The sequence below is a fragment of the Talpa occidentalis genome, unplaced genomic scaffold (genome assembly GCF_014898055.3).
Source record: "Talpa occidentalis isolate TD23 unplaced genomic scaffold, MPIMG_talOcc4v2.1 talOcc4.3, whole genome shotgun sequence".
Classification (NCBI taxonomy): Eukaryota; Metazoa; Chordata; class Mammalia; order Eulipotyphla; family Talpidae; genus Talpa; species Talpa occidentalis.
The window spans coordinates 57,599,287-57,624,734 of NW_023603184.1; the positions used below are offsets into that span (position 1 = coordinate 57,599,287).

At 43.2% G+C, this 25,448-nt stretch overlaps 1 protein-coding gene across 2 annotated transcripts; it reads right to left on the reverse strand.

The window, feature by feature from the left end:
- Positions 1-2,321: 2,321 nt before the first annotated feature.
- Positions 2,322-24,496, reverse strand: CHRNA3 (cholinergic receptor nicotinic alpha 3 subunit). 2 transcript variants are annotated; one of them, XM_054699619.1, is made up of 6 exons: positions 24,426-24,496; positions 22,665-22,818; positions 22,507-22,551; positions 21,339-21,448; positions 16,277-17,288; positions 2,322-5,605 (listed from the first exon to the last, which is right to left on the reverse strand). In XM_054699619.1, the coding sequence occupies exons 1-6, from the start codon at positions 24,494-24,496 to the stop codon at positions 5,477-5,479; spliced, it is 1,521 nt and encodes a 506-aa protein (XP_054555594.1). In that variant the 3' UTR covers positions 2,322-5,476. The 2 variants fall into 2 exon arrangements, with proteins under 2 accessions (XP_054555594.1, XP_037379075.1); XM_037523178.2 differs by lacking the exon at positions 24,426-24,496 and having other exon boundaries at positions 22,665-22,842.
- Positions 24,497-25,448: the final 952 nt, after the last annotated feature.

Genomic DNA, 25,448 nt, shown 5'->3' on the forward strand with positions numbered 1-25,448 from the left:
GGAAAATTAGTATTGTATTTGAAAACTGATTTCAACTTTTTCTGCATTTGGTAAAAGTACATTTTAAAATTCGGTCATGTATTCACTGGGAATCTTGAGTCTGTTATACTGCTGTATTAAATAAGCTGACTACTTGGTATGATAACAATTTAATGTGAGGCTGCTTATTTATAACTGACACTTAAAAAATGGAAAGTGGAAATTGGGGATCCTTTAAGGCTTACTTTTTTCTTTAGATGCTTAAACAATTATTGTATTAACTGTTTTAACTGTTTTTAACCGTTTTAGCTTACTTTCCATTATAAAGCCATGTAATAGGTAAGTCCTAGGGGCATTTAATAGCATATCTTTAACATTAACTTCAACCTCCCTTTCTACAATAGAACCACCGTCTATATAATTTATGGTAGCAGCTCTTTTTCCTTTATCTTAGAAGAGTCCACAACAATCAAGTGAATATCATTTTTAAAACATGTCTACGGATTCTTTGAGAAAACCATCTTCCAAGACTGAAGATGGTATTCTCATTAGGTATAAGCACATTGTTACCTACCTGTAATGTTTCCATGTTTCTTTCTCTCATTCCAGCAATCAGAATATAAGAATCTTAGAAATGCAAGGGACTTTAGACATACTTATCTGCAGTTTGACTTTCCATGGTTTCAGTTACCTATGATCAATCATGGTCTGAAAATACTCTGCAGAGTAATATATTTTAAGAGGGAGATCACTGTCACATAACTTTTATTATAGCATTTTGTTATAGTTGTTCTATTTTATTATTAGTTATTGTTAATCTCCTATTGTGCCAAATTTTTAACTTTATCATAGGTATGTATGTATAGGAAAAAATGTAATACTGTGTTTGGTACTATTCACAGTTTCAGGCATCCACTTGGAGTCATAGAACATACCCCTGATGAATAGAGGGGATGAGGAGACTACTGTCATCTAGTTTTAGCCTATTTTTACTTTTTCAGTGGAGTACCATGTATGAAAGGGAAATAAGTTAAAATTTATCTCTACATTTTCCTGATTCAGGTATGACCAAAAAAAAAGCACTGATAGAAATCTTGCGTTTAATTTAGAACTGTTAGCTCTTGTAAGAACACATGCCTTATTTATTTACAGTAAACAGTCCATGTAAGTTCAAGTCAAAACTCTGGTAGGCAAAGAGGATCCTTTCTAATTTGCATTTTATTGTAGGTCAGTGTTTAATGCTATTTAATGAGTGGAAGTCTGGCTTGAGAATCTAAATTGCCTATAAGCAACCTTAATGTGTATATATCCCCATCCTTCTTATATCTCTATTACTGTTAAAATTTTTACATGTAAATAATTTTTATTGAAATCTTCCTTTTGATTTATTGAAACATGACTTACATTGGGCCGCAATTTTATTAGTTTTATTTTTGCATAGGGAAATATCTTTGACTAGTGAGAAGACTGAAAAGGTCTCTGTAAGTCATCCCTTGCCAGTGGTTATTTAGACTCAGGAGTGTAGTATGGGATACTCTCTTCTTGAAAAATTTTCTAAAGCACTGGTTCTCAGCAAGGGGAAGTTTTGCTTCTCGGGGAACATTTAAAAATTTTTAGATACAATCTTGCTTTTCATAATTGACAGAGCTATAGGCATATAGTGGGTAGAGGCCAGGGTGTTTATAAAGTCTCCTAACACAGAATTATCATCCTCTCCAAAACGCTAGTAGTGCTAAGCTTGAGAAACCTTATTCTAGATGTTCATGAACAGTGTGTGACTAGGCATAATGCTGATTGTATAATAATTTAGAGTTATACAAAATAAATATTTGCATGGTCCTTAGACTCTTGAAAATGGTAAAGAACAAGAATTACATGGGAAGAAATGGTAGTAATAGAATATTGCAGAAACAGCATAAAACTTCAAGGAAATTTTTGACTAAATATGAAAAACTGTTGGGAAATCTGTTGTGATACTGAACCAAGGGGATGTTCACATTTCTGAAGAGCAAGTTTTTCTATCCAGCAATTCAACCATTGAAAAAAAAAGAAACAGTTTCCTTAGTTAACCCATTTTTACACACTGTTTTTCATAGCATACTACTTATCACAATAGAAAAATTATATTTTGACATTTTTTTAACCTTACCAAAAAGGCTAGTTAAATGTTCATTTATTCATGATAAATGCTCTTGAAATTTTCTTGCATGAATATTTTTTGACAAAATCAAACAACTAGAAAATAAGTAAACTTTAAAATGCCCAAAAAAAGCCCAAACTTGATGATATAAGGTGCATTACAGTTTATTAGTAATGAGTCTAGATGTTTAAGATCTAGAACAATAAAACTCTTAGAATAAAATGACAAAATCTTCATGACATCAGGTGTGACAGTGATTTCTGGGATATGACACAAAAGAAACAGGTTCCAAAATGACAAAATGGACCTCAATGATTTTGCTTTTTAAGTTTGTGCCTCTAATGACACTAGCAACAGAATAAAAAGGCAACCCACAAAATGGGATAAAATGTAACTCATGTATCTGATAAAGGATTAATATTTACATTATATAGAAACCCCTTAATTCATCAACAACAAAAATAATCTGATTCAACAAATGGGCAAGGCAGGAAAAACAAAATTCACAAACCTTTAGCTAGACTCACCAAGAAAAAGAAGACTGAAATAAATCAGAAATGAAAGGAGATGTCACAACTGATACTACAGAAATACAAAAGATCATAAAAGACTACTATGAAAATTTATATCATAACAATTGGACAACCTCAAAGGAATAAATTTCTAGAAACATATAATGTGCCAAGACTGAGTCATGAAGAAATGAAAAATCTAAACAGACCAATTATTAGCAAGGAGATTGAGTCAGTAATCAAAAATCTCCCAACAAACAAAAGTCCAGGACCAGATGGCTTCACTGGTGAATTCTGTTAATATTCAAAGAAGAATTAATATCTATCCTTTTAAAACTCTTCCCTAAATACAAGAGGGAAACTTCCAAGCTCATTATATGAGGTCAGCATTACCCTGACACAAAAGCCATATGACACCATGCATAAAAAAATAAATTACAGACCTGATGAATGTAAATGCAAAAATTCTGAACAAATTTATTAGCAATATTGCAAAACAAATTCCAGAATACATTAAAAGAGTTACATACCATGGCCAAGAGGGTTTTATTCCTGGCATGCAAGAATGGCTCAACATGTAAACACCACAAATGTAACCACCACATCAAGAAAATGAAGGATGAAAATAAAACAATCATCTCAATAGATGCAAAAAAGCATACGAAAAAATTCAAAACCCATTTAAGATAAAAACAGTGAATAAAGTAGGAACAGAAGAAAGATACCCCAAGTAATGACAAACCCACAGCTAACATGGTACTCAGCAGTAAAAAGCTTTCATGTTTGCTTTAAGATCAGGAATAGGACAAGGATGCCAAGTCTTGCTACTGATTTATGCAACATAGTTTTGTAAGCCCTAGCCAAACAGAACAAGGAGGTAAGAAAAAGAAATTAAAGGCATCTAATTGTATAGGAAGAACTAAAACTTGTAAAGAACTAAAACTTGTAGATAACATGATATTATACATATAGAAAACCCAAAAGACTCTATTAAAAAAAAATTGGAATCAATAGATGAATTCAGTAAAGTTGCTGGACACAAAATCAACACACAAAAACCTGTTTCATATTTATACACTAAGAATGAACCATCAGAAAGTAAAATTAAGAAAACAATCTCATTTACAATTCCACGTAAAGTGCACGATACTTACAATGCAGTGTATACCTAGGAACAGATGTAATCAAGAAGGTGAAAGACTTGTACAATGAAAACTCTATGCCATAGATGAGAGAAACGGAAAACACAGATAAATGGAAAGAGATTGCATGCTCATAGACTGAAGAATTCAAATTGTTAAATGTCAATAATAGCCAAAACATCTACAGACTTATTGGAACCTCTATCAAATGACCAGTGGCATTTTGCACAGAAATAAAACAACCCAAAAGTTTGTATGAAGTCACAAAAGACCTCCAATAACCAAAGCAATCTTGAGAAAGAAGACAAAGCTAGAGGTATCATATGGCCTGAATACAAGCTGTATTACAAAGCCAAAGTAATCAAAACAATATGGTACTGGTATTAAAACAGACACATAGATCAAAGGGATGGGATGGAGAGCCCAGAAATATACCCATACTATATGGTCAATTTATGACAAAGAGCTAAGAATATATAATGGAGAAAGGACAGTTTCTTAATAAATGGTGTTGAAAAAACTGGACTGTACATGCAAAAATGTGGGCCACATAAAAGTGGGCCCTACACACCAAGCACAAAAATTAACTTAAAATGTATTAAAGACTTGATTGTAAGACCTGAAGTCATATCACTTCTTGAAGAAAACAGGTGTTAAGTTTCTTGACATTAGTCTTGGTTATGAGGCTTCTGACATGACATCAAAACATAGGCAACAAAAGCAAAGAAAAACATGTCAGACTACAGCTAACTAAGGAGCTCTACATAGCAAAGGAAACCATCTCTAAAATGAAAAGGAAGAAAATATTTGCAAACCATATATCTGATAAGGGTAGTGAGAACTGAAAAGACATTTTTCCAAAGATGGCTAACAGGTACATGAAAAGATCAACATCACTAAAAATCAGGGCAATATAAATCAAAAACCACAATGAAGATAGCTAGTATCAAAAAAAAAAAAAAAAAAAAAAACAAAAACAAAAACAAATAAGTGTTGGCCAGAATATGGAGAAGCGGGAACTCTTGTGCAGTGTTAGTGGGAATGTAAATTGGTGCAGCCACTGTGGAAAACAGCAAAAATTAAAAGTACAATTACCATATAATCCAGAAATTCCATTTCTAGGTATTTACTCAAAAGAATGGACAGCAAGAGATATTTGAAGAGATATTTGCATACACATGTTCATAGCAGCATTATTCACAATAGCTAAAAGCATGAAAGCAAACCAGGGGTTCATTGAAGGATTAATAGTTGGCAAAGAGTCATCTAGACATACAATAGGATATTATTCTGCCTTAAGAAGAAAGAAAACTCTGCAACCTGGATGAACCTTGAACATGTGCTAAATGAAACACAAAAAACAAACATATAAATCCACTTACATGAGGTACATAGAGTCAAAATTATAAAGACAGAAAGTAGAAAAAGGGTTGCCAATGGCTGGGTGGAAAGGAGTAATGGATAGTTATTCTTTAATGAGTATACAATTTTATAAGATTTACAAGAGTTATGAGAATGGATGGTAGTGATAGTTAAAATAACAATTAAGCTTATTTAAACCATTGCATTGTGCACTTAAAAATGGTTTGGATGATACATTTTTTTGCTCAGTGAATTAATACAATAAAAAAATAATTAAAAGAAACAGCCCCCTCCTTCCACACACACACAAGTACCCCTCAGAAAAACACACTGTGAAGTGCTTATGCATCATCCCTGGCCATTAGGGGTTGGAGAAACAGTCCTGTTGTTCCCAAAATGCACACCAGGATGAAAACCCACAAAAAAATACGATCAATAACCATGGCAACATACTTCCAATCGTCTTGAATCTGAAAAACAAACAAAAAAAAAATCGTGAAAAAAGGAAACACAAAATATGAAGGAAAAGCAGAGCGAACACAAGTTTGATATTGAATATTCATAAAAATGTTGCAAGTAATAAAAGACACGACATTCTATCTCCATAATAAGACATCTCTTTTCCCTAATTGTTGTAATCTGAGAAAATCTACATTCTTTTTGTTTTTTAATGGGAAGGAACTTTAATACAATCAGGAAATAATACACAAAAGGCAAAGAATATAGTTCCTAAATCAACCACCCAAAGTTACCCGTCCCCTCGTGGGTAAAAGTCCACCCAAGCAGGATTGGCCCCAGAGCCTGTCACAACAAGGCCCCAAAGCCTGTCACAAGTCAAAAGCATCTACATTCTTAAATTTATCTTTATGCACTAGAGAAATAAGTGTATTTGTCATGTTAAATGTCATAAATCAGAAATTTCTCAATGTGTGTATAATCTATATTTCCTAATTGAATTCCAGTTCAGAAAGTTAGTAACCATTTCTTTGACTTACACATCTGTGGGAGGATGTAAAATGTAGGCCACTGTTAGAAAAATGAGTACAATTCAACATCATTTAGCATTACTCTTTCTTATACAGCTTTAGATACTAATTTCCTTTTAACATCTGTTTCCAAAATGAAATAAGCACATCAGAGAAAGCCCCTGACTATTTTCTTTCCCACTACCCCTTTCCACAATGTCCAAAATATCATGCAATAAGTACTGTACCATTATTGAAAAGGTTGAAAATAAGAAATAATTGCTAACAAAATAAAAGGTGGAAGAAGGAACAAGAATAATTGTATACTAATACAGCTTCAATGCAGGCTTAAAATAGGAAGGAGGATTATATGTTAATTATACCCCTAGACAACTCTGAAAGCAAGGAAACCATAATTGAATTGAAAAAGAGAGAACCCATGAATCAACTGGTTTTGATGAAATAATCCCATAATAAAGGGCAGCATGTGATTTGGTAATTTAATGCAGTGCATTGAAAAGGGACTGGGAGACAAGGATTTTATTTCATCAATATGAGCTTGAGTAAATGTGATTTCTTGATGACATTGAGTCAGAGCTAACATGAGAATTATAATGCCAAATTTGCCGTGAGGTACTTCATTTGAATTCCTGAGACTCTGGTGTGGGTTTCAAGTATACGACAGACCCTGTGATTCCTGCCCACTTCCTGCCCGCTAAAATTCCCAAGGGTCTTGGAGGAATGTGGGTAGAAAAGCAGATTTGGAGACAAATGTAATCTCACCTCTTTCCTTTCTTGTAAAAATGTGGGTAAATGATGCGACCTCTTTTGGCACCAATTTCCTCATTTGTAAAAGGGGATAAGAACAGTACCTGCCTCAGAGGGCTGTAATGAGGATTAAATGAAATAATGTGCCTGGCTCCTTACTGAACAACACCTGCTGATATTAATGATGATTTAAAAATGATCCTCATCTAGTATAAATCTCACTCTGACAGTAATTTACATGGTGAAGAAAGACAGAACTGAGGTCTTACACATGAATCCAGAGAGTGCCGCCAGAAGATCTGGATGATTAATTTTAGGTCTAACTCATTCTTTAAGGCATAATGACACTGGCCAGTCTCTGGAAACTTTGAAACTAATGATGAGTATTTGGGTAGATGAGTTGTAGGTAAAATGGTGGGCGAGGCCTGGTGAGAGTAGCATGGGGTGTCAGAGGAGGGTCTTGGTAGAAGGCAGGACAGGGAGAGCTTTGGAGTTGTGCTCTTTTCTCCTCTACCACTTGGTGTGTTCTTAGTCCATCCCCAGCCCGGAGATTCAGGTGGGGTAACTTGTGAGTAAAGCCGAGTCTGGCTGAGGGGAAGAGTTGAGAACAGAAGGTTCTCACGGACAGAGGCTTCCCTCCCCCACTTTCCCCATCAAAAGTGGAGCAATTTCAGTCAAGAGAAAGGGAATTGGAAAGTATTAGACCAGTTGGGAGTGGAGAGAAATCTTCCAGGGATAACGCCACGTGGAAGGGAAGCAGCTGGAAAGAGCAACCTAGCCCACACTGCTGGGGCAGTCCCCTGCCTGGTGGAGCCTGGGTGGCTCCCTCCCCAAAACAAGTCAGCAAGCATGGCTGACACCCTCAGAAAATGTGAGCTAGCAGGTCCCAAATACATCAACTGAGCTGTTCATTCAAAGATAATTCATGGAGCTGATTGGTGAAGGACTTAAACATGATCTCCTCAGAGATGACACAATACTGGAAACAAGCAGTTTTGAAAGAGCAAAGAGGAAATACAGTGTGAAAATAGACAAGTTGCAAAGAAGAACTCAAGGGATGTGATAGCTGGCAGGGGTTGATACAGCCCAGAAAAGAAAACAGGCAGGTGGCAGATGAGAATGAGGAACTCTTCCAGGGGGTTGGCAGAAGGAATGATGTGGGAACTGTAAAAGAAAAGCTAAGAGATATAGAGACCAGAAGCAGATGTGTCCAGGTCTGTGCAACAGGAGCTTGGGGGAGGTGAGGAAGAAATCTTCACAGAAATAACTGATTCCCTTAGAATTAAAGATGAAAAATCTCAGAATAAAATGGTGCACAGGCATGTACACAGGGACTCTGGAAAGATGACAGCATAGGGAATATGCCATCCTGGTCCATTTACTCAAGTGAACTGCAGCAGAACAGTCAATGACCCCTGAAACATAACAGGATGACTACAGCATGTGTCAGGAGCAATGGTCCGGTAACTATAAATGAAAAACTGTAATTGGAAAACTGTGTGGAGGTTCCTCAACCTGCTAAAGATGGAGCATCCATATGATCCAGCAATTCCACTCCTAGGTATTTAACCAAAGGACACAGAATCGTTAATTCAAAAGGGCACCTGCACCCCTATGTTTATAGCAGCACTGTTTATAATAGCTAAGCTATGGAAACAACCCAAATAGATGACTGGATCAAGAAGATGTGGTACATGTACACAGTGGAATATTACTCAGCAATCAAAAAAGATAAACTCTTGTCATTTGCAGCAACATGGATAGAGCTGGAAGGGATCATGCTCAGTTAAATAAGCCAGAAAGAAAAAGAAAAATACCGGAAGGTCTCACTCATAGCAGGAATTTAGAAAACCCAAATAAGGGATCAGGAAAAGGACTAATTATAATAAAGTAAAAATCAAAATCAACAAGCAACTATAAACCAGAAACACAGTACGGGGTCGGAAAGGGTGGCGAGAAGGGATTAGGATCAAAACAAGGTGGGTGGGAATTGTACGGGGACTATAACCAAGACGAAAATGCAGACATTGTACAAATACGAAAAATGATGTACAAACTATATAAAAGAAAAAAAAGAAAAACTGTCTTTAATTGAACTGTGTTTGCAGTGGTACTGGGGTATCACCACCCACAGGAGGGGAGGGTGCCTGGCAAATGGAGCCCCTATGGTTGTTGAATCAGGGGCTGTAAGGAAAATGGAGTTAATTAGGCCCTTTTTTTGCCTTCCCGCCTTTAGCCTTGACAGCCGCCACCTGTGGCCTGTTTTCTCTTAGGTTATGTTGCCCACATTGATAACATGTTATTGCAAAAGGTGCTTGGGAGTGTGAGCACGGGGCACCTGTACTTATAAGTACAGATGCCCAGGGCAAGGAGTGTGAGCATGGATACCTGAGCTAAGATGCAATCATTATGAGATTAAAGAGAGAGAGAAAAGAAGTCCGAGGGAATATGAAGATCAAGGAAGGAGGGAGCTCAGAGGCTTGGCTGCTGCCTGCCTCCCAGCCTCCTTGCCTCCCTAACTCCCTACCTCTCTGCTTGCTGTTCTAACTGTATCTGGTCCCCTGCTTCAGCATTAAAGAGCTGTCAAATCTACAGAGGGTTCCAAAATTTCTTTTTTCATTTGCCCAAATCAACAAGGAACCTGGCCTGCCCTGCAACTGGTTGCCCTACTACAAGGGCACATACCCACAGTGAGGACTCTGGAGACCTGTGTAGGGTAAGTAAAGTATCGGGCTTTTCTGCCCTCCCGCCGTTAGGATTAATGATGAATTCTGCGGTCCTGAATGCATGCCTGATGGCGGGCACCTGGAGTGGGGTGTGGGCATGTGTAGGTGGGTACACCTGGGCTGAGAGACTGGGCTTATAAGAGCGGCGTCACCGGGATGCCAGCGGAGAGTGAAAGGAGCAGAGAAGCAAAGGCCATGAGTGTCGGAGAGCCCAGGAAGAATGAAGACTCGCCTGGGGCTGGGAGGCCTGCCAGCCTCCCCCCCACCCCCCCAGCACCCCTGCCTGCCGTGTACCTGGTAAAAGATCAATAAAATCCTGAAAAGCCACTGAGGGCTCCAGGACTCTCTGTTACCCATCTGCTCCAGTCATAGAGATCCTGCTCTGGCCCATCCTGCCACTACACCTGGTACTGTGTTGCTTAAGGGGGTGCACAGAGTTGGATGCAGGACAGAGGTTGCACTATTGGAGAACTAGAGGAGCAGGGCATGGAGTAATGATGACTGGTTTGAGCCTGTGCTTCCAGTAGGGCACAGCTGGGGCTTGAATCAGCAGAGAAAACCAGGTTAGATCACTTGTGTCTCCTTCTAGAAAAGGTATTTTTGCAGCCTGAAGCTACGATATTCGAAACACCTGCTTAACCTAACTTGTGGGGGAGGGGTAGAGGGCAAACCTGAACCAATGCTGGAATGCTTTCACTAACCAAAAATTTAAGGATCTTGGGGCCTCCCCGGTGGCGCAGCGGTTGAGCGCTGGGTTGTGAAGCTGCCCGCAGCCTCTGCAGTGCCGGTTCGATCCCCGGCTGCTCCCCGGCCACCGGAGGAGGGTCCCGCATGGCGCGCAGACCTCTCCTGCCGCCCGCTGCTCCCCTCAGCAGTGTGCTTCGGTCCTTCTGCCTGCTCTGCTCCCCGCTCTGGCTCTGGTGAATTCTCTCACCCTCCTGCACTTCTGACTGTACCCAGTGCTTGTATGAATAAATAATAAATAAATAAATAAATCTTTAAAAAAAAAAAAAAAAAAATTTAAGGATCTTAACAACAGGAGCAAGCACCCTGGGGTAAAAATGCTCTGTACCGAAAAAGGAGATATAAGAGGTGGTGGTAGGGAGGAAATTTTAAAAAGAAATATAGACAGATTCTTATATAACTACCATGCCATTATCACACATTTAAAAATCAAAAGTAGTTTCTTGGATGCAACATCCATTCCATAGTCAAATTTCCCCAACTGTCAACAACAACAAAAAAAGTCAGATAGCTTAGACACACACCGGACATTTAGTGTTTGATGGTATCAGATGTTTCTACAAATAGAGAGTTAGGATATGTAGGGTAAAGAAAATATCAGGCTTTTCTGCCCTTCCGCCATCAGGATAGATGATGGATCCTTGTCCTGAATGCATGCCTGATGGCGGGCACCTGGAGTAGGGTGTGGGCCTAGGTGGATGGGATTCAGCTGAGCTAAGACCGTGCTTTTAAGGGCGGCGTCACGGGGACGCCAGCAGCAGCAGCAGCAGCAGCAGAACCTGAAGGAGAAGCCGAAGCAGAAGCAGAGAACGCCAGAGAGCCCAGATAGAGTGAAGATTTGCTGGGGGCTGGGAGGTCTCCCAGCCCCCCAACCAGCACCCCTGCCTGTCATATGCCTGGTGAACCCCAAATAAAAGACCTGCAAAAACCCACTAAGGACTCTGACTCCTCCTTTACCCGGTCTGCATGGGATCAGAAAACCTGCACTGTGCCGGTTCCTGCCCTTACAGGATAGCTTCTAGATAAAATCAAATACTCACAAAGGAACGATACCCAGCTTAAACTTAAAACTTCAAAATTGACACTGATGCAAAAAAGTCATGGGAGTAATATTTTCCAAGTATTTAAGGAAAAGAACTTTAACCTTAGAATTTTGTATACAGCTAAACTTACATAAAACGGAGGGCACAATATATTTTATTTTATTTATTTATTTATTTTTTTTTTAATAGAGGCATGCTTTATTTATTTATTTGTTTGTTTGTTTGTTTTATACATGCACTGGGTACAGTCAGAAGCACGGGAGGGTGAGAGAATTCACCAGAGCCAGAGCGGGGAGCAGAGCAGGCAGAAGGACCGAAGTACACTGCTGAGGGGAGCAGCGGGCGGCAGGAGAGGTCTGCGCGCCATGTGGGACCCTCCTCCGGTGGCCGGGGAGCAGCCGGGGATCGAACCGGCTCCTCGGGCGCGGGCAGCTTCGCAACCCAGCGCTCAACCGCTGCGCCACCGGGGAGAAAACGGAGGGCACAATATATTTTAAGTCTATTAGGCTTGCCCCAAAACAAAATGAATTCAATGGCACTGTAAAAGGATACCATGATCAAGTGGACTTTAGTCTAGGCATGCAAGGATAGCTAAGCATATACAAACTGTCAATGTGAATACCACATTAACAAAATGAAGAATAAAAATCATCTCAATGATCATCTCCATAGATGTAGGAAAAGCATTTGACAAAATTCAACATTCATTTAACACAATAAAGTAGGAATAGAGGAAACACACCTCAATTTAATAAAGGCCATATAGGACAAGTCCACAGATAACATCATACTTAACAGTGGAAAGATTTCATCTTTTCTCTAAGATCAAGGGTGCCTACTTAGGTTGCTTTTGCTCAAGTTAATACTTGAAATCCTAGTCATAGCCTTATGCAAGAAAAAGAAATAACAGATGTGTAAATTGGAAAAAAAGTGAAACTGTCACTACTTGCAGATGACCTACTTCATACACACACACATATCTGGAAAGAACAAACTCCACAGAAACAAATGCCACCAAGAAAAAAACTTAGAACCAACAGACAAATTCAGCAAAAGATACAAAATCAATATGTAAAATTTGTTGCACTTCTGTATATTAATGAACCACAGGAAAGAGAAATTAAAACAATCCCATTTACAACTGCATCAAGAAGAATAAAATACCTTAAATAAGTGCAACCAAGGAGGCAAAAAGACCTGTACACTGAAAACTTCCACAGGCTGGAATAATTCATACTGTTAAAATGTCCCAGTACCCAAAACAATCTATAGACTTAATGCTATCCCTAGCAAAATGCCAATGTCATTTTTCACAGATATAAATCAAACAACCCAGAAGTTTACATGAAGTCACAAAAAAAAACCCCAATAACCAAAAAAATCTTGAGAAAGAAGAAAAAGCTAGAGAAAATGCATCATGTGGCCTGAATACAAAGCATATTACAAAGCTGTAGTAATCAGATCAGTATGATATTGGCATAAAACAGACATAAAGATCAATGGGATGGGATGGAGAGCACAGAAATAAACCCATACAGACATGGTCAATTAATTATGACAAAGAAGCTAAGAATATACAATGGAGAAAGGACACTTTTTTCAATAAATGGTGTTGGAAACACTGGACAGATTGGTAACCCAATCTCAACCCTAACTCTGAACTTATGTTAGGGGGAAAGGATGTCCTTAGCAAACGCCATATAGACTTTGTGGACTCCACCCCCATACCATCAAGACACTGGGAACTACAAATCCCATGATCCCCAAAGGGAGTGTCACGAGGACCTGAGGGCAGAGTTAAGAGGCCATGTTCTTTGTTTGAATATATAACCAGTCATGTGGCTGCGGGTCAGCCTCTTGGCCACATGGCACTTGGCTTTTTGCCAGCTCACTGGGTCATTGGGATTCCAGGTCAGCAGAATGGGTAGGATGCATTTACGAATTTATCTCCCTCTTTTTCCCCCTGAGTTATTCATTTCTTCATTTCCCCTTCCCTTGTAAATAAACATTTTAGTAACCTTTTGTGTGCACATGCAGTTTAGCATTAATAAGTCCCTTTTAAGGGCCTGGGTGAAGACCCACAGTCAGGCAACCCGTTTCATATCGGGGTTGTCCTGTTAACACTTAGAGTACTGATACCAAGTAATTTCCTTACTCATTAGACCAGGTGTGAGCAAATGGGGGTTACCAACATGAACAACTTGAAAAACAGGACAGTTGAGGCAGGCTGGCCACCATGACATTCTGGTATCTTTCAGACCCAGGACAGTCACTCACAGGCTCAGGTGCCCTCAGGAGATAGCTCTGGGAGCCATGCTAGACTAGAGAGTCAGCCTAGGTTCCTAGGAGCCAAGGGCACTTCAAACCAGCTAAGCAGGAGCCAGAGATTTAGGGGATGAACATATGTCTGGAAAACTCTGTGAAAAGCAGATTGTCAGTTACACAGTAAGAGGGAAAGAAAGAATCCCTCAGACAGTTTGACTCTCCTCAGAGCACTAAGTTGGCTCCTGTTTAAAAAAATGGTGCAATCTGTTAGCCTGGCCTGCTTTCATTAGAAAAACGGCAGGATCTAGTACTAAATGACCATGTTTCTGTGGTAACAGGTGACCAGAAGTGAGCAATGGGTGCTCACGGAGATGAACCACGGGCTCTGCATTTGTCACAGACCCCATGGCTCCCGATTGCCACCTTGTGGTTATTTCACTAATTCATCTTCCTGGCATTTCAGTTTGTGAATTCCCTTTGAGTACCTTTTTTGTCTGTTTTATCCTTGTGAAACTCTTAACACTGTGGTTCTGAGTGGAAAATTTTTGGAATAAAGATCATTTCTACTAGACTAGGCTAGATTTTGGGTACTTAGATTTCCATATTTAGTAAATTACTGCTAACTTCAAAGAAATTATTAATTTAAAATTGGATAAAAAAGGTCAAGAATGTCTGCATTCTCGTGTTGAACAACAGATTTTCACTGATCATTTATTTCAGCTGAACTTAAATTGAACCAAATTTAAAGGAGTAACTGATTTTTTTTGGTTAAATTACTGAGGTCAGTGGAGATTTAGCTTTTTGAGGGTTGCAAGGCATGCTCAGACCAGCGGGGCTGAGGAGCTGTCTTCTGTCCTATTTTATATAATATGCCATTCACAGCTGAAAAGAGGCTCCAGACATTCGCCATCAACAGTAATTGTCTTGAGTGAATCAGGAGCTGACGTTATCTAGTAATTAACTCTTTGCTAAAAATCAACTTACGGCTGGGCCAATTAATTCTAAAGCAGAGCTTCTTATAAAATTACTGCACATGATTCTATTAACTTGAGAGTAAATATAGGCTCAAGAGCAGCCAGAAGTGAGTATGAAACTTCCCTGTTTTTAATACTTGACATTACTTTTAAAGCAAGATTTTTGGAGGTAATATTTTATGCACTTGAGAAACGGGCAAAAGAATTTAAATATTTAATTGACAAAAGAAAATATCCAGGGGCCTCCCCGGTGGCGCAGCGGTTGAGCGCTGGGCTGTGAAGCTGCGCAGGGCCTCTGCAGCGCCAGTTCGATCCCCTGCTGCTCCCCGGCAGCTGGAAGCGGGTCCCACATGGTGCGCAGACCTCTCCTGCCCCGCCCGCCCGCTGCTCCCCTCAGCAGTGTACTTCAGTCCTTCTGCCTGCTCTGCTCCCCGCTCTGGCTCTGGTGAATTCTCTCACCCTCCCGCGCTTCTGACTGTACCCAGTGCTTGTATAAATAAATAAATAAATAAATCTTTAGAATTGTTAGTTTAAGAAAAAAAAAGAAAGAAAATATCCAAATGGCCAAAAAGCGTATGAAAAAGAACCCTAATCATTACTCAACAGGGAAATGCTAATTAAAACAGCAACAAGATTCCTCTTCATATGTGTTAGCCAGGACAGCTGCCCTGGAATTCTCAGACATTGCAAGGGGAGCAGCAATTAATTCAAACACTTTGAAAACCTTACAGTATTCACTAAAGTTAAACACACGTTCTATCCAGTGACCCAGAAATTCTAATCCTAGGTATACATCCAAGAGAAATGAGTGCATATGTTCGCCAAAAGACCTGGAAAAAAATGTTTATAGTAGCTTTATTCACAGTGGCCCAAACTGGAAATCACCAAATGTCCAACAACTGCAGAATAAACAAACAGAAGATGCAGAATGTTACACATCAACAGAAACAAACAAGAGGATGAACCTCAAAGACATTTTGCTGAACAAAGGAAGTCAGACATGAAAGAGTTTGTACTACAGGATTCCATTTATTTGAAGTTCAAGAACTGGTAAAACTAGTCAATGTAAAAGAATCAGGATCAGTGTGGGGAGGGAGATACGGACAGGGAGGGAGAACGAGGGAACTTTCTGGGACACTGGAATTGCTCTTTGTCTTTACCTGGGTCGTGGTTACATGGGTGTGCACAGTATACATAATATAAATGAGCTGTACACTTAAGAGGCATGTGGTTTTGTAAATAATAGCTAAATGGGAAAGAAAACAATTAGTAAAATTTTAAATGTAAGCTCAGCTGATCATTACTAATTGGAGAGCATCTGGCTTCTGTCCTTTCCTTGCCTACCTCCTAATTCACTCCTTCTTGACGTCAGAGTTCTAACCAGCCCAGCCTGTTGTCAGCCCAGTGGCTAATTTCTGGGCACTAGATCCTCATAAGCTTTATCATCCCATTTTACAGATGAGAATAGAGACTCAGAGAGGTCAGGCAACATATCCAAGGACACATGATTGGTAAGTGGAGGAAATGACCTGAACACAGATTAATGGTGACAGAATTTAGTTCCTTAACTCCCACCCTAATGCCTTTTCCCACAGGAAACCAACAAATGTTTGTTGAATGAATGAATGAATGACTTAATAATAAACATATCCTTACCTCTTTGGCTTCATCTTGTGCTTTCATGTTTTCAGCAATATACTTGACACTCTGGATAGCTTCTTTGATTTCCGGTGACAAAACAGAGAGAGACAGCACAGCAGCATCCACAGATTCTGAACTGGAGCTTCTTGTGAGATTGGCACTGAAATTTGAGATTTTTATTCTGTGGTGGTGGCAGTAGCCACACATCCCATCCTGGCACGGATAGCCGGCCTTGCAGGCTTTGGTCTCTGTGCGGCTAAAGCAATTCAGATTTGAGAGCTCAGAGCTGTAGCAGGATTTTGGCTTTTGAGTACAGCCCTCGTTGGCTGGCCTGGTCATGAACATCACCCTGGGAAGCAAGCTTAGGAACACAGTCTTCACCCACGTGGGCATCGTGTGTGTGGTCGGAGTTCGGTAATGCACGTTGAGTACAAAGACAGTGATGACAATGGACAAGGTTACAAAAATCATGGTGAACAGGAGGTACTCACCGATGAGGGGAATCACTAGTGAGGTGGATGGGATGGTCTCAGTGATCACCAGGAGAAACACAGTCAGGGAGAGGAGAACTGAGATGCAGAGGGTCACTTTCTCCCCACAGTCTGAGGGCAAGTAGAAAACCAGCACGGTCAGGAAGGAGATGAGCAGGCAGGGGATGATGAGGTTGATGGTGTAGAACAAGGGCAGGCGCCGGATGTACAGTGAGTATGTGATGTCGGTGTAGATCTCCTCACAGCAGTTGTATTTGATGTCGTGTTTGTAGCCCGGGGCTTTGATGATGGCCCACTCGCCACTCTCCCAGTAATCCTTGAGGTTCATGGAAGAGCCTATCATAACCAGGTCAATTTTTGCCTTGTCATAGGACCAGGAACCAAACTTCATGGTGCAGTTTTGATAATCAAATGGGAAATAGGTTACATCGATTTTGCATGAGCTCTTAAAAATGGCTGGAGGAATCCACGTCACTTCCCCTGTATACTTGAGTAAAGCTTTGGTCTTGTCATCCACCTGGAAGTCCCCAACTGCACTGTGAAGACAAGAGGAGGTGTGACAACACACAGTTATCACCACATGGTCGTCTTATGCAGCCTCTCAAGTCCCCAGCAGGTAGATGCCAAGTAATGATTGTAAAACTGCAGAATATGAGCTCAAAGTGCCATAAAGTTTACCCAGTTCACCACCCTATTTCCAATAGGGACAATGAGGCCTAGAACCTCCCTCTCATCAATTAGACATACACATCACCCCCACATCCCACCACGTATATCATTGGTTTGTTCTACATGCACTCAGTATTTATTGAGTCCTTCCAAATGCCAGGAAGAGATTTTTTTTCCTCTTTAAAAAATGTGAGAAACTGATGAAAGTTGTCATCTCAGAGGCAGGTGTTTAGGGGATCTTTGGCAATATTGCCACTTGCTGTGCCTATGGTTTGGTCTTCTAAGGTCTCTTCATTAAGTTTCCACTGGGAAGCCAATGTGTGTGAAGCCAGACTGTGGAGTGAAGGGGCTGCAGAGATCACCCTGTTCCCTCATGCCCAGGAAACTGAGCCCTGTTAGGTGGGCTATTGCCAGACCTGATATCTGGATCCTGTTCTTTTTTTTTTTTTTTAAGATTATTTATTTATTTATTTATTATTTAATTTATTTATTTACACAAGCACTGGGTACAGTCAGAAGCACGGGAGGGTGAGAGAATTCACCAGAGCGGGGAGCAGAGCAGGCAGAAGGACCGAAGTACACTGCTGAGGGGAGCAGCAGACACGGCAGGAGAGGTCTGCGTGCCATGTGGGACCCTCCTCCAGTGGCCAGGGAGCAGCCAGGGATCGAACTGGCACTGCAGAGGCTGCGGGCAGCTTCGCAACCCAGCATTCAACCGCTGCGCCACCAGGGAGGCCCTGGATCTTGTTCTGCCACTCACCACATTCCCCATGACTCCCAGCACTGTTTTAGAATGAATAATCATATTTTCTGATTCCTTATGTTTCAAATCCAGCATAACAGGTTCTTTTGCCTTCTGTTTCCCAAGCTTTCCCTATTTTGCCCCAAGTTTCTTTTCCCTTCCTTTTTGGCTATGTACAATCTGATTTTCTTTTATACAGATATGTACATTTTTCTTAGAATCATCTTATTGGAATCTGTAAATTGCTCTGCTCAACAGGAGACTGCTGATGACCAACTCAGTATCCTGCTGAGTCTTACACCTGGGAGGGAGGCTGCCTGCACACCTCAGTGGCCTTGTCCAGAGAAGTGCCTGTCATTTCCAGGCAGTGGAGATCACTGCATCCTCAGTGAGTGGAAAGTGAATCAAATAAGACTCCGCAGCTTCTAATTTGTGGAGAGAACAGAACACAAGGTGGGAGCACATTGAACGCCAGCAGAGAGTCTATCAGGACTGTGTGGGTGCTGAAGGACCTCAGAAATACCTTTCCAAACTCCCAGAATAACTTGGAAAAGGGAATAAGGATGGTGGGGGGTGAGAAGAGACTGTGCATGTGGCTGCATGGAGGGGCAGCCTTTTAATGCTCCAAGTTCACTATATGAGCAAGGAACTCAAACAGGTAAGACAAGAGACCTGCCTTGACTTGCATCCCTTCTGGGAACTTGTCCTAAAAGCTCAACAAAGACCACCTATATAAGCAAGAACAACAGAAAAGGATTGGATTGAACAGCATATAAACAAGTTATAAGAAAATTATAAAAACAAATAACTGAGTAGCACACAAGCAGATAATTGCACACCAGAAATGCAGACACAGAGCAAACTGAAAATCTGATATTACTAATTGAGCTGAAAGAAACTAATTAAATCTTTAGAAACTGTGGAAGGTTGGCATAAACCAGAAATAGAAATGTAAGAAACAAGTTTGTTGCACAATAGGAGGCTGTATAAAGAACTGACAGAATGCAGGAAAGAACTAGGGTGGAAAAAGAATCATTTTAGAAATAAGAACTAAACTAGAAGAAACATAAGGACAAGAAGACACCATGGAAAGCATAGGCATGGAAATGAAAAGTAAAAAAAGAAATAAAATTTTTTTAACTCAAACAGAAATAAAGAAAAAGAATTTGAGAGAAAATAATATAGAGAGGATAGAGGTAAAGATGTTCCAACATATGTAAAAGTGGAATTCCTAGAGAGAAAATCAAAGCAATGGAACAGAAAAATCTTAAAAACTATACAGAAATAAAACTTTCCTGGAGTAAAAAAAGATTTATTATGTACACAATATGAAGAAAAACAGCCAAATTCTTGAGACAAAGGGAAAATACCTTTTGGTTACCTAAGCAAGAAGAACAAGCCATTTATAATTATTCATCCCAATGAGCCCTGGACAGTCTTGGCTTACTCCTGTGGTCTCAGCACACTTAATAATAATGTCTCCTTTTTCTCCCAAATGTCACCCCATTTTACAAGAAAAAGAAAATTAGATTGGCATAAGATTTTTGACAGCCATACTTGATACCAGAACAGTCAGTATTTTTAAGATTTTCGTGGAAGGAGAATATGAGCCACAAATAAGTGACATGAAAGTATTAATAGGATACAATGAGTTATGAACTTGTAAAAACTCATGATATATGCCATCCATGAGCATTTTCTGAGAATTTTATTAGTAGATGAACTACAGAAAACAAAGAATCATAGAGGAAACTTTGGCATAAGAAGGTGAAAGGTGTTTCTAGCCTGCTGAAATGAAGAAAACCCTTAACAGAGGACCAAACTGAAGTTTTGAGAAACTGAAGTTCTAACTTAGAGAAATTAGATGATTTTCTGTAAATGTTATTGATATTTTCAGCTTCAGATTCCAAGGAAATTCCTTATGTATGATATGTGCTCCTCTCCACACACAACTGAAAGCTTTTCACTGTCTCTCAATTTTGTTAAAAATCACACATCCAAAAATAGTCCAGCTGTTCACCCAAGATTATAGCTATAAAACAGCTATGACATTCCAATCATAAGATTATAAATTTTGCTCCGTTTCTTAATTCTAATTTAACAAAACTTCTCAACACCCTGCACAGTTCTCTATGAGTCTTTGGGACAGGATACTTCTAGAACAACACACATTCTATAAAGCAGGTGGGTTTACCTGTGTCCCAGTTCTTTAAAGACCAATTTACAAATAAGAATTGTATGAAAGAAATATCTTTATGAATGTTTACTTCCTTGGGAAATGGCAAATAAAACACAGACTGTCTTTGGAGTGGTTAAAGACCTCTCTGCTTGCCAGTGACCAGAAATTCAGATTCAGCAGATAACATATCTTCTCTAGTTCTAATCCTGAACATATTAGTTTCACCTACTATACATAAAACCTAAACACAGAATGCTCTTACTCATTAAAATCAGAGTAGCCTAATTCCATATGAAATGTTTTGCTAAAAAATGCTTAATGATTGAAATGAGAGAAAGCACAGGTTGAAAAATGGGAATTTTTAATACCTGAAGGACAAACTAGTTCATACTGTAAAATATCCACTGAAATGCATGTTTGCCTAATAAAAGAGCTTAAACATGAAAAGTGGCAGCTTCAAGCTTAGGTAGGATGGGCAGGTCTTAGAGTTGCTCTAATGGGCAGGGTCTGACTGGCAGAGGAAGAACCTTTGGAAGTTCTTCCTTCCAAAGAGGTGTGTGCAAGGGGTCAGCAGGGACACTAAGCACATGTACAGGATCGGGGAGGCGGGGAGCAGGGACAATTCATCATATGAAAAACAAAACCTCCTGTTCTAACATCATCGGGCCTGCGTAGGACCTCAGGCAGAGCTGTGGTGAAGGCCTTGGTAACAGATGGCCTCTCTGCCCAGTGTTGTCCTTCCTCCAGTCAGTGACTGCACGCGGGAACGTTAGGACTCGTGCCTGTCTTTCCTGGGGTGTGCTAGACGCCGAGAGGCAGCGGAGTTATCTGCGCTGTGTGTCCCTCTAGCTCCAGCTCCTGATTTACAATAGATGTGCAATTACTAGCCGCAGAATGAATTCACAAATGAAGACCTCTTGGAAAAGGTCTGAGGAAGGTCATCACCAGTGGGCAGATCAGGCCCCACAGTCGAGGCTGCAGCACCTGGCATCTTACTTGTTATAGAGCACAATGTCCGGCTTCCAGATCTTCTGCGCAGGGACACGCATGAACTCAGCCCCATCGTAGTCAGAGGGGTTCCACTTCAGCTTGTAATCATTCCAGATCTAGAGGGAAGTGGCAGCAAAAGGACCTGACGTGAATTCTGCTGCCAGCACCCACTGTGCCAACTCCCCGTCTTGCTTTCACTGAGCTGCATGCCACACTCACCCGTTTTCCCAAGTGGGTGGCAGTGGGGGAGCTGGCTCTGACTAAGCGTGGCGGTACCTCCTGGCTCCATGGGAGTCACTGCCCCATGATGGCTGGCGAGCCCAGCTCCCTGGTCAAACAAGGGCCATTGTTCTTTTCCCGTTCTGATGCCAGCGCCAGGCCCATGCCTTCACACCTGCTGTTTACCCCCTACAAAGGCTCTCCAGGAGCTTTCTCAGACATGTTCCTCACCAAGCCCCAGGCAGAGGATGCTTATCACACACAGAGCCCTCCTCCACTCCAAGTGAAGCAGGGTTGACCTCTGAAGGGTTCTGGGGAAGACACAATGACCCCATGGATCCCAAGATGTGTCTGGCTGCAGAGGCAGGGAGCTCTGTCCCAAGGAAAGAGGGATATGGCTGTAGTAAGTGCCCAGAGGATTGTGTGCTCAGGAAGTTGAACGGCGCTGTGCTGTCCAGCTTCCCGGGAAGGAGGCTGCATGAGCAGAGAGCCTGGTCAGTGGGTCACCATTAGGCTGCTGAGATAATTGTCTAGATCTGGACAAAACCTCCCTGGGGAGGTCACATGGAGGCTGAATTCTTTGGCCTCGATCTGAACAGAACAATCCAGAACCTCTGCTTCTTCCCTACCAACATGGACAACGGGCAATTTGGGCTCAAAGTTGAATGTTGACTCTTTGGTAAGGGAAGGGAAGGACATATATTCTTAGGCACCACTCTAGAAGCAGGGGCCAGGCCTGGAATTCAGGCCCCATTTGCTGTATGACTGTGGAGAAGGGCTCTCCCTCTAGGCTGCAGTCTTTCCAGGGGACCCAAATCCAGCAAGAGACAGGCCAGCCATCAGTGGACCCCAACCTTGAACCCAACTAGTGAAGTCAGGGCCTTTCTTGGGTCAGGGACAGCAAAATAAGTAGCGACCGGCAGGGGGCAGCAGCGTGCAGTGCCTGCTCGCTTACTTGCTTGAGCCACAGGTTGGTCTCCATGATCTGGTTTACTTCATCCTAGAAAGAAACATTAAGGCGGACTCGTGAATTACAAAACAAGGTTGGTTCTGGGAAAGGCTGTTCTGGCAATCCCGCACCCCGGGGCTGCAGCTTGTGGCTCTGGCACTCACCACTTTCACCAGCTGAGACATGGACACCTCAAACTGGATGATGACCGGGTGAGACACGTTGGCCACAGGTCGGATGAGCTCGTTGTAATCTTCAAACAGCCGCTCAAACAGGCGGTACTCAGCGTCGGAGGCGCAGGCCACTGAGGAAACAGCCCTGTCATAAGCTGGGGGCAGCATTGCTTCTCCCCTCACTAGGGACCCTCCCCACCTCCCTTCCGTTCATTAGGGGGACTCTACAGAGCTCCAAACTTTCAGACTAGTCTTACCCCTCCAAGCTACAGGCTTGGAGAGACTGGTTCCCCCAGGTCACACACATTCAGTAAGCAGTACTGTGGGCACGAGCCTCAGCTCTGCACTAGGGTAGATCTGGTGCAAATCCTGACAAACTACTTGTGAGTGGTAGGAGCTTGAAGCAAGTGGCTTACCTGCTCTGAACCGCCTGTCTTTATCTGTAAAAATAAAGTTGACAAATGCACCCACCTCACAGGGTTATGAGTGAAGTGCTCAGCTGGGTGCTGGCACAGGGTCACCTTCCTGGTTAGACAGGGCAGGGCCCTGTGCCTGGGCTGGCACCAGGCCTCCATCTCCTGTCTGCCCAGGGCTAGGGCCACCCAGGGCCGGCCAAGCCAGGCGTCCTGCCTCCTAGCTTGTGGGAGACACAGCCCAGGACCGGGACACGCCTCCACCCCACTTGGGACCCTGCAAGGGCGTGGCCACCCAGCCATACCCAGCCTGGCATCCACACAGCACTCATGACCTGCGAGCTCTTCACATCTTATCAAAGGGGCTTTTTTCTCGAAACCCTTTGTTCATAAGCCACAGCCCCTCCCCCCGCCATCTACTCCCCCATCAGGCGTCAGCTACTTCCCACTTACAGATAAGGGCACCGTCTGGTGAGGGGATGAGAGGACTCCCTGCTGAAGTCCACCCCAACTTGGCCAGGTATTGAAATGAGACTTGCCTCTCCCTGGCCCGCCAGAACATGGGAGAGGCCCGGGGAGGAGCCCGCGGGAGTGCAAGGCTGCTGTGCAGTCAGGTCTCTGCACAAAGGACAGGGAAGGTGCGCTGCGCGCACGGGTGCAAGGTCTTCGTCCAACAGTTACAGGCCAGCACCGGGCCAAAGCCCACACAGTCCCTGGGCATCTACCAGGTCTCCCAGGCCCCCCAAGAGCCTCTGGCGACGGCTCAGGGCCGGCTCCTTCCTGACTCGCTTTTCTTAGAGACCCCGCAGGCTTTGGGAGGCGCGCTGGGCGGTCAGGGAGCGCAAAGACGCAGAGGAGCACCCAGGACAGGCTGGCGCTTTGGCCTCCAGCTCGGAGACGATCCCCGTGCACCCCCGGTGGCCTTGCACAAGTTTCGAAGCATATCTTGCCTCAATTTCCCCACCTACTGGTAAACAAGGAGGTGAGCTGGAGGCAGGCCGTGGGGACGGCAGTCTGGCGCCCGGCGGGTCCGGGGCGCGAACCAGTCTCTCCAGGATCCGGGCGGGCGGGTCTCCACGCGCGCGCCCCCAGCCCGCGCCCCCAGCCCGCGCACACCTGCTTCTGGGCGAGCGCACAGGGAAACTCGCCGGTGAGCCCGGCGGCGGGGGGCATCCCTCACCTCCGCCGCCGCCGGGCAGGAGCGAAGCTCACTGGCTCCGCGCCCCCGGGGCCGCCTCTCCGCCCCGCGCGCTGCGCTCCCGGCCGCCGCCCCTTCGGACCTCGCGTCCCCACCCCGGGCGCCCGGTTCTCGCGTCCGGTCCCCCAGCTCCTACCCGGCAGCAGCAGCAGCAGCAGCGCCGATGGCGGCGGGAGCCGAGCCCCGAGGGCTGGAACCCCGCGGGCGCCCATGCCTCTGCGCGCGGGCCCGAGACCCCGGGCGGCGGCAGGTCCAACGGGCCCAAAGAGCAACAAGCGGACTCGGACGCCCGCCCGGCTCGCAGCGCCGCCGCCTTCTCCGAGCTGCGCCCAGGGCGCGGCGCCCCGCGGCTCCTCCCGGTTCTCTCGGCTCCTCCCGACCCCGCCTCCGCCCACCTCCCGCCCAGCCCGGCCCCCCGGCCTCCCCTCCCACTTGGGGCGCCCGCGGGCACCGCCGGACGCGAGGCCCTCGCGGGGGAAGCTGCGCGCGCGGCCCAGGGTCCCGGCTCAGCCTCATGGGCCGGAGCCGCACCGGCCGGTGCCTGCGGGGCCAGCGGGCGCTGCCCGGCCGGGAGGAGGAGTTGTGGGGCCTGCGGGGACGGGACGGGCGGCCTCTCCGGGTGGGGCCATTAGGGAGCCCGTCTGGTGGAGAGGCTCAAACACGACCACAAAACATGGCTTAGAGTTTTTGTTAAATATTTAAATAATTTTAAATGCACTTATTAATTTTAACTATTTAAATAATAATTAATGTATCTAAGTTGATGGTAAGTGATTGTTAAGTATTTTAGGTGTGATCATGTTTTTGTGTTTTTAAGAGTCCCCTTAGAAACATTATTTTAGTGAGGCCAGGGCATGGAGACATTGACACGGTACTACCCTGCCTTTCCCTGAACCTCTTTTGCACCCACCGTCTACACCCCAGGCAGACCCTGGGTTTCTATGGGGTGCAGTGGGGGCACCTCACAGGCTTTCTTGGGGTCCCTTTATCACAGGTGAGTTCCCTTTATTATTTCCAGTATGGGCCTCCCGTTCCCATCAAATGTCTCCAAACAGAAGGGTCATTTTGTGGAACCCCGAAAATGTAAGAAATGGGGTTTATCTTTTCAGGTCTCCATTTATGTTTTTATTTTTGTTTTTAAACATCCTTGTTTATTTTTTTCAC

Bases quoted from the DNA above. Each gene is read 5' to 3' on its own strand.
- CHRNA3 (XM_054699619.1), bottom strand. From the start codon at position 24,496: ATGGGCGCCCGCGGGGTTCCAGCCCTCGGGGCTCGGCTCCCGCCGCCA. The intron at 21,449-22,506 runs GTAAGCGAGCAG...ACTTCCCTCTAG, and splicing joins CCAACCTGTGGCTCAAGCAA to ATCTGGAATGATTACAAGCT. The intron at 5,606-16,276 runs GTAAGGATATGT...TTTGTTTTTCAG, and splicing joins CACAAGATGAAGCCAAAGAG to ATTCAAGACGATTGGAAGTA.